The sequence below is a fragment of the Dendrobates tinctorius genome, unplaced genomic scaffold (assembly GCF_039654945.1).
Source record: "Dendrobates tinctorius isolate UK_male_01 unplaced genomic scaffold, ASM3965494v1 ptg000099l, whole genome shotgun sequence".
Classification (NCBI taxonomy): Eukaryota; Metazoa; Chordata; class Amphibia; order Anura; family Dendrobatidae; genus Dendrobates; species Dendrobates tinctorius.
The window spans coordinates 7,036,620-7,049,056 of NW_027361767.1; the positions used below are offsets into that span (position 1 = coordinate 7,036,620).

Sequence of the window (12,437 nt, forward strand, 5' to 3'; positions counted from 1 at the left end):
GGTAATAGACTGTTCGGTATTAGAATGTTCGGTGTTAGACTGCTTGGTAATATAATGCTCGGTAATAGAATGCTCAGTAATAGAATACTCAGTAATAGAATGTTCAGTAATAGAATGCTCGGTAATAGAATACTCAGTAATGAAATGCTCGGTAATAGAATGCTCAGTAATAGAATGTTCGGTAATAGAATGCTCAATAATAGAATGCTTGGTAATGGAATACTCAGTAAAAAAATGCTCAGTAATAGAATGCTCGGTAATGGACTGCTCGGTAATAGAATGTTCATTAATAGAAGCCTCTGTCAAAGAATGGTAAGTAATAGAATGCTCAATAATAAAATGTTCGGTAATGGAATGCTCAGTAACAGAATGCTCGGTAATAGAATGCTTAGAAATTGAATGTTCGGTATTACAATGCTCAATATTAGAATGTTCGGTAATAGAATACTCGGTAATGTAATTATTGGTGATGGAATTCTTGGTAATAGAATGCTCTGTAATAGATTGCTTGGTAATTGCTTGATAATAGAATGCTTGCTTGATAGTTGAGGGCTCAGTAATAGAATGCTTGGCATTAGACTGCTTGGTAATAGACTGTACGGTGTTAGAATGTTCGGTATTAGACTGCTTGGTAATGGAATGCTCAGTAATAGAATGCTCAGTAATAAAATGCTCGGTAATAGAATGCTCATTATTAGAATGCTCAGTAATAGAATGCACAGTAGTAGAATGCTTGGTAATAGAACACTCGGTAATAGAATGCTCGATAATAGAAAGCACAGTAGTAGAATGCTCGGTAATAGAATGCTCAGTAATAGAATGCTCGGTAATGGAATGCTCGGTAATAAGATGCTCAGTAACAGAATGCTCAGTAATAGAATGCTCGGTAGTGGAATGCTCAGTAATAGAATGCTTAGTAATAGAATGTTCAATAATAGAATACTCCGTAATAGAATGTTTGGTATTAAAATGCTCAATATTAGAATGCTCTGTAATAGAATGCTTGGTAATAGAATGCTCAGTAATAGAATGCTCGGTAGTGGAATGATCAGTAATAGAATGCTCGGTAGTGGAATGATCAGTAATAGAATGTTCGGTAAAAGAATGCTTGGTAATGGAATGCTCGGTAATAGAATTCTCGGTAATAGAATCTCAGTATTAGAATGCCCCGTAATAGATTGCTTGGTAATTGTTTGCATGGTAATTGCTTGATAATAGAATGCTTGCTTGGTAGTTGAGTGCTCAGTAATAGAATGCTTGGCATTAGACTGCTTGGTAATAGACAGTTCGGTATTAGACTGCTTGGTAATAGAATGCTTAGTAATAGAAAGCTCGGTAATAGAATGCTCAAAATAGAATTTTCTGTAATAGAATGCACAGTAGTAGAAAGTTCGATAATAGAATGCTCGGTAATAGAATGCTCGGTAATGGAATGCTCAGTAATGGAATCCTTGGTATTAGAATGCTCAGTAATAGAATGCTCAGTAATAGAATTCTCGGTATTAGACTGCTCAGTAATAGTGCTCAGTAATGGAATGCTCGGTAATAGAATGCTCAGTAATAGAATGCTTGGTAATAGAATGCTCAGTAATGGAATGCTCGGTATTAGACTGCTCAGTAATAGAATGCTCGGTAATAGAATGTTCAGTAATAGAATGCTCGATAAAAGATTGCTCAGTAGCACAAGGCTCAGTAATGGAACGCTTGGTAATAAAATGCTCAGTAATGGAACACTTGGTAGTAGAATGCTCAGTAATGGAATGCTTGGTATTAGGCTGATTGGTAATAGAATGCTCAGTAATAGAATTCTCGGTAATAGAATGCTCAGTAATAGAATGCTTGGTAATACAATGCTCGGTAATGGAACGCTTGGTAATAGAATGCTCGGTAATGGAACGCTTGGTAATAGAACGCTCGGTGATGGAATGCTTGGTATTAGACTGCTTGGTAATGGAATGCTCAGTAATAGAATTCTCAGTAATAGAATGCTCAGTAATAGAATGCTCAGTAATGGAATGCTTGGTATTAGACTGCTTGGTAATAAAATGCTCAGTAATAGAATTCTCAGTATTAGACTGCTCAGTAATAGAATGCTCAGTAATAGAATGCTCGGTAATAGAGGGCTCAGTAATGGAACGCTCGGTAATAGAATGCTTGGTAATGGAATGCTCAGTAATAGAATGTTTGGTAATAGAGTGCTCAGTAATGGAACGCTCAGTAATAGAATGCTTCTTAATGGAATGCTTGGTATTAGACTGCTTGGTAATAGAAAGCTCAGTAATAGAATGCTTGGTAATAGAGTGCTCAGCAATGGAACGCTCGGTAATAGAATACTCAATAATAGAATGCTTGGTAAAAGAATTATCAGTAATAGAATGCTCAGAAATGGAATTCTCGGTATTAGACTGCTCAGTAATAGAATGCTCGGTAATAGAATGCTCAGTGATGGAATGCTTGGTATTAGGCTGCTTGGTAATAGAATGCTCAGTAATAGAATTCTCGGTATTAGACTGCTCAGAATTAGAATGCTCGGTAATAGAATGCTCAGTAATAGAATGCTCGGTAATGGAACGCTTGGTAGTAGAATGCTCGGTAATGGAATGCTTGGTATTAGACTGCTTGGTAATGGAATGCTCAGTAATAGAATTCTGAGTAATAGAGTGATCAGTAATAGAATGCTCGGTAATAGAATACTCGGTAATAGACTGCTTGGTAATAGAATACTCGGTAATAGAATGCTTGGTAATAGAATACTCGGTAATAGAATGCTTAGTAATAGAATGCTTCGTAATAGAATGCTCAGTAATGGAACGCTCGGTAATAGAATGCTAAGTAATGGAATGCTTGGTATTAGACTGCTTGGGAATAGAATGCTCAGTAATAGAATGCTCGGTATTAGACTGCTCAGTAATAGAATACTCGGTAATAGAATATTCAGTTATAGAATGCTCAGTTATAGAATGCTAGGTAATAGAATGCTCAGTAATAGAATGCTCGGTATTAGACTGCTCAGTAATAGAATGCTCGGTATTAGACTGCTCAGTAATAGAATGTTCAGTAATTGAACGCTCAGTAATACAATGCTCAGTGATAGAATGCTTGGTAATAGAATGCTCAGTAATGGAATTCTCGGTATTAGGCTGCTCAGTAATAGAATTCTCAGTAATAGAATTCTCGGTATTAGACTGCTCAGAATTAGAATGCTCAGTAATAGAATGTTCAGTAATGGAACACTCAGTGATAGAATGCTTGGTAATAGAATGCTCAGTAATGGAATGCTTGGTATTAGACTGCTTAGTAATAGAATGCTCAGTAATAGAATTCTCGGTATTAGACTGCTCAGAATTAGAATGCTCAGTAATAGAATGCTCAGTAATAGAATGCTCAGTAATGGAACGCTTGGTAATAGAATGCTCGGTAATGGAATGCTTAGTATTAGACTGCTTGGTAATGGAATGCTCAGTAATAGAATTCTCAGTAATAGAATGCTCAGTAATAGAATGCTCGGTAATAAAATACTCGGTAATAGAATGTTTAGTACTAGAATGCTTGGTAATAGAATGCTCAGTAATGCAACTCTCGGTAATATAATGCTCAGTAATGGAATTCTTGGTATTAGACTGCTTGGTAATAGAATGCTCGGTAATAGAATGCTCGGTAATAGAATGCTGAGTAATAGAATGCTCAGGAATGGAGCACTCGGTAATAGAATGCTCAGTAATGGAACGCTTGGTAATAGAATGCTCAGTAATGGAACGCTTGGTAAGAGAATGCTCAGTAATGGAATCCTTGGTAATAGAATGCTTGGTATTAGGCTTATTGGTAATAGAATGCTCAGTAATAGAATGTTCGGTAATAGAATGCTTGGTAATAGAATTCTCAGTAATGGAACACTCGGTAATAGAATGCTCGGTAATAGAATGCTTGGTATTAGGCTGCTTGGTAATAGAATGCTCAGTAATAGAATGCTTGGTAATAGAATGCTCAGTAATGGAACACTCGGTAATAGAATGATCAGTAATAGAATGCTCGGTAATAGAATGCTCGGTAATAGAATGATCGGTAATAGAATGCTCGATAATAGAATACTCAGTAATAGAATGCTCACTAATGGAACACTCGGGAATAGAATGCTCAGTAATGGAACACTCGGGAATAGAATGCTCAGTAATAGAATTCTCGGTAATAGAATTCTCAGTAATAGAATGCTCGGTAATAGAATTCTCAGTAATAGAATGCTCGGTAATAGAATGCTGAGTAATAGAATGCTCAGGAATGGAGCACTCGGTAATAGAATGCTCAGTAATGGAACACTCGGGAATAGAATGCTCAGTAATAGAATGCTCGGTAATAGAATTCTCAGTAATAGAATGCTCGGTAATAGAATGCTCAGTAATAGAATGCTCGGTAATAGAATTCTCAGTAATAGAATGCTCGGTAATGGAATGCTCGGTAATAGAATGCTCAGTAATGGAACACTCAGGAATAGAATGCTCAGTAATAGAATGCTCGGTAATAGAATGTTGGGTAATAGAATTGTGAGTCACTTCTCATGGACAATCCGTGAGGCGGGGAAATCAAGGAGTCTGCTGTCAAATTTATGAAATAGGTGACGATGGTGAGACATGTAACCCTTTATTTCAAGCGGTCACTATGGGACGCGGCGCACTATAGCTGCCTCTCATCTGCAAGCCCCTTTTCTTCCCCTGATGGACCCTGGTCTTTCGTCCTGGGGAAACGCGTCGTGATGGGTCTGCACTACGTGATCGGATGAGTTCATCCTCTATCATTGTGTATATTAGACCAGTGACATGAAATCTATGGGCTAGATATTATCCTTAGTGTCTGTATCAGGTCATACAGGGTTAATGGGTTTATGTAGACCTACGTTTTCACAAGATACCCATTACTGATGGTAAATCAGAAAACCCAGGGTATTAGCAGATTAATGGACTGCACTTTATTATTATTATTGGTGTGGGTGGTGGTTTTAGTCTGCTGAGCTTTCCTATACAGGGAGATAAATACTCAGACGCATTCCAGCCAGAGAGGACAAAAGGACAGTTCACCTGGTGAACAGCGGCCCATGGGAACCCCAGGCTGTGTTCAAACTGAGCAGGTCCAAAAGTTCTCCGCAAAAAAAATGCTTGTTATTCATTTTGATGGCAACCCCCCCCCCCCCCTCAACAACCCCCAGGCAGGAGGCAGAGGTCAGAGGTCGGAGGTCAGGCAGGTACAGGCGCCGCCACCAATCTCATTGGTACAGGTCAGCTTCTTGCCCTTACATGGAAGATAACTTGAGGGGCGGTGCTTATCGATCACATCCAATAGGAAGAGGAGACATGTAGAGCGATGGCTCCCCAAGCCAATGAGGAGTCAGTGTGAAGTGAGGGATGTGTGAGGCGATGACTGACGGAGCAGTGTGGGCGGAAGCGCCTCGGGAGTCAGAGCCGTGCTGATGGCTCCTGCACGCGGCCTGGTGCTGCTGCTGCTCCCGCTGATATCTGCAGGGCTGAACCAGCCGCAGGACTCGGAGCTCACCTTCCTGCTGCCGGCCGGGAGGCAGGAGTGCTTCTACCAGCCGGCGCTGTACAATGCCAGCATGGAGGTGGAGTACCAGGTATGTGCTGGGCATAGGTGTGTGCTGGGGGTGGTCACGTGTCATACGTGTTACTGGGGGGAGACCCTCTACGGTGACCACAGGGGGACTGGTGTAACCCAGAGCTGCACTCACTATTCTGCTGGTGCAGTCACTGTGTACATACATTACATTACTGATCCTGAGTTACATCCTGTATTATACCCCAGAGCTGCACTCACTATTCTGCTGGTGCAGTCACTGTGTACATACATTACATTACTGATCCTGAGATACATGCTGTATTATACCCCAGAGCTGCCCTCACTATTCTGCTGGTGCAGCCACTGTGTACATACATTACATTACTGATCCTGAGTTACATCCTGTATTATACCCCAGAGCTGCACTCACTATTCTGCTGGTGCAGTCACTGTGTACATACATTACATTACTGATCCTGAGTTACATCCTGTATTATACCCCAGAGCTGCACTCACTATTCTGCTGGTGCAGCCACTGTGTACATACATTACATTACTGATCCTGAGTTACATCCTGTATTATACTCCAGAGCTGCACTCACTATTCTGCTGGTGCAGTCACTGTGTACATACATTACATTACTGATCCTGAGTTACATCCTGTATTATACTCCAGAGCTGCACTCACTATTCTGCTGGTGCAGTCACTGTGTACATACATTACATTACTGATCCTGAGTTACATCCTGTATTATACCCCAGAGCTGCACTCACTATTCTGCTGGTGCAGTCACTGTGTACATACATTACATTACTGATCCTGAGTTACATCCTGTATTATACTCCAGAGCTGCACTCACTATTCTGCTGGTGCAGTCACTGTGTACATACATTACATTACTGATCCTGAGTTACATCCTGTATTATACCCCAGAGCTGCACTCACTATTCTGCTGGTGCAGTCACTGTGTACATACATTACATTACTGATCCTGAGTTACATCCTGTATTATACCCCAGAGCTGCACTCACTATTCTGCTGGTGCAGTCACTGTGTACATACATTACATTACTGATCCTGAGTTACATCCTGTATTATACTCCAGAGCTGCACTCACTATTCTGCTGGTGCAGTCACTGTGTACATACATTACATTACTGATCCTGAGTTACATCCTGTATTATACTCCAGAGCTGCACTCACTATTCTGCTGGTGCAGTCACTGTGTACATACATTACTGATCCTGAGTTACATCCTGTATTATACTCCAGAGCTGCACTCACTATTCTGCTGGTGCAGTCACTGTGTACATACATTACATTACTGATCCTGAGTTACATCCTGTATTATACCCCAGAGCTGCACTCACTATTCTGCTGGTGCAGTCACTGAGTACATACATTACATTACTGATCCTGAGTTACATCCTGTATTATACTCCAGAGCTGCACTCACTATTCTGCTGGTGCAGTCACTGTGTACATACATTACATTACTGATCCTGAGTTACATCCTGTATTATACCCCAGAGCTGCACTCACTATTCTGCTGGTGCAGTCACTGTGTACATACATTACATTACTGATCCTGAGTTACATCCTGTATTATACTCCAGAGCTGCACTCACTATTCTGCTGGTGCAGTCACTGAGTACATACATTACATTACTGATCCTGAGTTACATCCTGTATTATACTCCAGAGCTGCACTCGCTATTCTGCTGGTGCATTCACTGTGTACATTCATTAATGATCCTGAGTTACCTGCAGTATTATACTCCAGAGCTGCACTCACTATTCTGCTGGTGCAGTCACTGAGTACATACATTACATTACTGATCCTGAGTTACATCCTGTATTATACTCCAGAGCTGCACTCACTATTCTGCTGGTGCAGTCACTGTGTACATACATTACATTACTGATCCTGAGTTACATCCTGTATTATCCTCCAGAGCTGCACTCACTATTCTGCTGGTGCAGTCACTGTGTACATACATTACATTACTGATCCTGAGTTACATCCTGTATTATACTCCAGAGCTGCACTCGCTATTCTGCTGGTGCATTCACTGTGTACATTCATTAATGATCCTGAGTTACCTGCAGTATTATACTCCAGAGCTGCACTCACTATTCTGCTGGTGCAGTCACTGTGTACATACATTACATTACTGATCCTGAGTTACATCCTGTATTATACTCCAGAGCTGCACTCGCTATTCTGCTGGTGCATTCACTGTGTACATTCATTAATGATCCTGAGTTACCTGCAGTATTATACTCCAGAGCTGTACTCTGGGTCTTGATCTGCTACTATGATTTGTGACATGGTCATCCCTTCTCACCCAGGTGATTGGAGGAGCTGGTCTGGACGTGGATTTCTCGGTCACCACCCCGTCCGGGATCCTTCTGATTATGGAGAGGAGGAGATCTGACGGTGTTCACACGTAAGTGATCAGCTACTGCTTTTACTTTTTCAAAGAAAACAAACATTACTTGTTACCTGCCCCTTAGACTGGCCCTAATGGCGACACAGCGCTCACCTCTGACCCTGTCCCTGGACCTTGTGTGTTTGCTCCTGGAATGGTTCTCACTCCTAAATCTTGAAATACCTGATGGGACGACCATCGTCCATAATCCTCTACAGGGACAACTGGTATTTCAGGATTATGGGAAGAGCTGATTACGTGGGTGTGTAGGGGCTCAGCTGTACTGTATATAGAGGTGTTATCAGTCATTGTACAGGAGGAGGAGGTGAGCTGTGACATCACCTATTGTGAATGGTGGATCCTGTGTTATCTACTGTATATAGAGGTGTTATCAGTCATTGTACAGGAGGAGGTGAGCTGTGATATCACCCATTGTGGATCCTGTGTTATCTACTGTATATAGAGGTGTTATCAGTCATTGTACAGGACGAGGAGGTGAGCTGTGACATCACCTATTGTGAATGGTGGATCCTGTGTTATCTACTGTATATAGAGGTGTTATCAGTCATTGTACAGGAGGAGGTAAGCTGTGATATCACCCATTGTGGATCCTGTGTTATCTACTGTATATACAGGTGTTATCAGACATTGTACAGGACGAGGAGGTGAGCTGTGACATCACCTATTGTGAAAGGATGATCCTGTTATCTACTGTATATAGAGGTGTTATCAGTCATTGTACAGGAGGAGGTGAGCTGTGATATCACCTATTGGGAATGGTGGCTCCTGTGTTATCTACTGTACATAGAGGTGTTCTCAGTTATTCAGGAGGAGGAGGTGGTGAGCTGTGACGTCACCTATTGGGAATGGTGGATCCTGTGTCATCAGTCCTTGTTATCCTGTTTGTGAAGAGACTAATGAGTGTTTCTGTACAGGACATGTGAGTCTAGTATGACACCTAGCGTCCATCATCAGAGTTGCAAGATTTCTTTTTGATTTTTGTGTTTTATCTTTATAGATAATTTTTTGTTGTTGTTGATTTTTATTTTATGTATTATTATGTTTAACATTAGCACCTGGTGTAACAATAGGTGATTTCTGCTGACACTTTCCCAGTGCCGGGGATTTATGTTGTTATAGGTGTTGGAATGTAATGTTTTTACATACAGGGGCTTCTCACAATATTAGAATATCAGCACAAAGTGAATTTATTTCAGTTCTTCAGTAGAATAAGTGACTCTCCTATATTCTATAGTCATTACACACAGAGTGAGCTATGTCACGTCTTTATTTCTGGTAATGTTGTAATTTTGTGAGATGCAGCTGTATATTATCATATATTTGGAGCAATATAGCTTTTTATTATTTGGAGTATGTCGTGTCTTGCAGGGTGGAGCCCACAGAGGCCGGAGACTACATGATTTGCTTCGATAACTCGTTCAGCACCATCTCGGAGAAGTTGGTTTTCTTCGAGTTGATCTTTGACACTCAGCAGGGAGACGACGAGCCGGACAGCTGGGCGGACATAGTGGAGCCGGACGAGCTCTTGGATATAAAGATAGAAGATATTAAGGTAAAGCTAAAACTATGTTCTGGCTTAAAAAAAAAAAATGCTCCTTCTGTGTTTCCTCATCATCTCCTCTTTTCCTGGTAGGACTCCATCGAGAGCATGAAGTCCAGGCTGGAGCGCAGCATGCAGATGCAGACCGTCCTCCGAGCCTTCGAAGCGAGAGACCGCAACCTTCAAGAGAGCAACCTGGACAGGGTGACCTTCTGGTCGGCCGTGAACCTCGGGGTGTTGGTCGTTGTGGCCTTCCTCCAGGTTTACATGCTGAAGAGCCTTTTTGACGACAAGCGTAGGATTCGGACGTAGTACGAGGAAGATCCTCCACCCGCCGTCCGGTTGTTTGTGATCTCTACAGTCTTCCATCGGAGCGAAGGGTGACCTCCTCCCGGCTTACACAACCAGATCCATGTAAAACTTAGGGGAAAAAAAAAAAAGTTGCAAAAAATCTAAAAAGCACAAGAATATCTGGGATTGTGGTCACGACCTTGACGAGATGCAGTCTGGGTCTTTCTTGACTTTAAGAGGTCTTCTCATTTCATCCGTCATTAACCAATGATTCCTCAAATGTTGCTTATCACATGAGCCACAAAATCAAAGAGTAGAGCCATCAACTGGAAGATGCCTCGTGAATGTCCGTAGCATTTTGCAGTTTTGAGGATTTCCGTTCCCTCTCTTGCTCCACGCTGCTCCTGCCATAGTCTGACCCCCAAACCAATCGCCTTAAATGTTAATCTTTTATTTTTGGTACTTGGCCTTTGAAACCGGGACAGGATTGTCTTTCCTTTCACAGCTTTCTATAGCGGCTCTGTGTTCTCCAGTCTGGAAATGGTTCAGCTCTTACTTCCCCTCTCCCAGCACCATCTCAATCCAACAAAGGCTGCGTCTCTCCTCTCCGTGCTCTGCCTCTCGGCCCTCCCTAACAGCAGCTCTAGGTATTTCAGCAGTCTGTAAGCAGCTTTCTACAATAGCAATAAGAAAACGGGGCTCCGCTTCCTTCCATATCTGCAGATCCCGTCACCAGCCATAAGAGGCAGATGCCTCAGGATGTGAGTTTGCGCCCCCGTGGGGACACCAGCAGTACTGCAGAGAAATCGCACCGATCAGCTACACTTTACCTTCTGAGATGCTGCAATTCTGAAATGTTTTTTATATAAACTGCGTTTTAATTACCGATTGTTCTCGCCTTGTCTTGTGCAACCTTTATTTTATGTTCACGTTGCCATAAATAAGTCACGGGGTGGTCGGGGCAGAGTGGCGGCGTATGGGGATCCCCTTTTTAGATTACCATAAACCATATTGCTGCTATGAAGGAATTTTGTATTTTTATAGCTTCTCCTCTCAGTGCCTGCAATAGGTTTTTGTTCTTAATGTGGGTTTTGAGAAGCGATACGTCTGTGACGTTTACTGTGTTGTATTATATAGGGAAGACACGATCCGCAGGCTCAGTATAGCCGGTATTGTGTGTATCTGGCCAGGAAAACGGGGATTAAAAGACAATTATGTAAAGGAAAGATAATTGTGTTCTTGGCTTTAACATAATAATTTTTGTGACATCAGTTCTCCTATTACTGCGTGTGTGACATCATCAGTCCTGTAACATGACATGACATCACCAGGTCTCCTGAGAACCCTGCCTCCTCTGTGACATCATCAGTCGTATTACAAGGCATGACATCACCAGCTCTCGTGATAACCCCGCCTCTTCGCTCTGACATCAGTCCTCAGAACAGTTGTGCTGGTGACATCATCACTCCTAACAATATGCCATTGTATGACATCACCATTCCTCCTACGATGAACCTGATTTATGTGACCTCACCAGAATTGGCCAGGGAGGACCCTAAATTCTGATTTCCAACATCCTCAGCGCACAAGATGACCATAGGCTTCTTAGTGCAGCATCACCGCTTCTGCCCCCCCCCCCCTTTTTTTCTTTTGTGTATGTGTTTTTTTAAACACTAAGTGCAACAGGGAGAAAGGGGTTTTCCAAAACTGGAAGGCGCAACATGCACTTATAGTTTGCCCATTTTGACCAGACTTAGTCCCCTCTGATGACTTCTATAGGAGATACTTTCTCAACTCCCATAGAATGCAACAGTAGAACACATCTAGGCTATCAGGAGTCCCCCTAGAGCGGAGGGTCCCGAGTCGACCTTCTTGTAGACCTTGGTGTCTTCCACGTATGACCGGCCTGATATCCCTAACTCCTTGACTTGGTCAACTTTGTAGCTACTTAGGACCTCAAGTGTCGGTTCAAAATAATTAATTCAATCCCTTGGACTGAGGTAGTCCACACATCAAGCACTTAGGCCCCTATTCTTCATTGTTGTCGTTTCTCCACTGTTCTGGAGTAATTTGTTCCTCTTCTCGTAGCTTTAGTATTTGTGCCTTTCCTCGCCGATTTTGATGTCATATTTTATGAATTTATAGAAATGTTGCTGCTTGTTTTTTTGGGGGTGAATCTTACTCCAGTCCCAGCCACGAAGAAGAGTTTCTGGTAGAGTTTTCAATTTCATATTTAATTGCGACCTTCTAAAAGATTTGCATCTTTTCTTTTTAAAAAAGGATGGGGAAAGTATTTTTGACTTAGCGCCAACTCAAAATTTTGAAGAATTTGGCACAAAAAACCCCCATCAGCGAATAAAACAAGACAAAAAGAAAAGGGACTTCAATGAATCATAAATGATGGATTTGACCACTACAACCCCTGGCAAAAATTATGGAATCACCGGCTTTGGAGGATGTTCATTCAGTTGTTTAATTTTGTAGAAGAAAAGCAGATCACAGACATGGCACAAAACTAATGGCAACTTTCTGGCTTTAAGAAACGCTATAAGAAATCAAGAACAAAAAATGTGGTAGTCAGTAATGGTTA

The 12,437-nt window shown here is 41.8% G+C and overlaps 1 protein-coding gene across 1 annotated transcript; it reads left to right on the top strand.

Moving 5' to 3' along the window:
- Nucleotides 1-5,361: 5,361 nt before the first annotated feature.
- On the top strand, nt 5,362-10,733 carry TMED1 (transmembrane p24 trafficking protein 1). Its single transcript, XM_073587540.1, has 4 exons — nt 5,362-5,620; nt 7,916-8,013; nt 9,385-9,568; nt 9,650-10,733. Exons 1-4 carry the CDS (start codon nt 5,459-5,461, stop codon nt 9,866-9,868), a joined length of 663 nt encoding a protein of 220 aa, XP_073443641.1. The 5' UTR covers nt 5,362-5,458; the 3' UTR covers nt 9,869-10,733.
- Nucleotides 10,734-12,437: the final 1,704 nt, after the last annotated feature.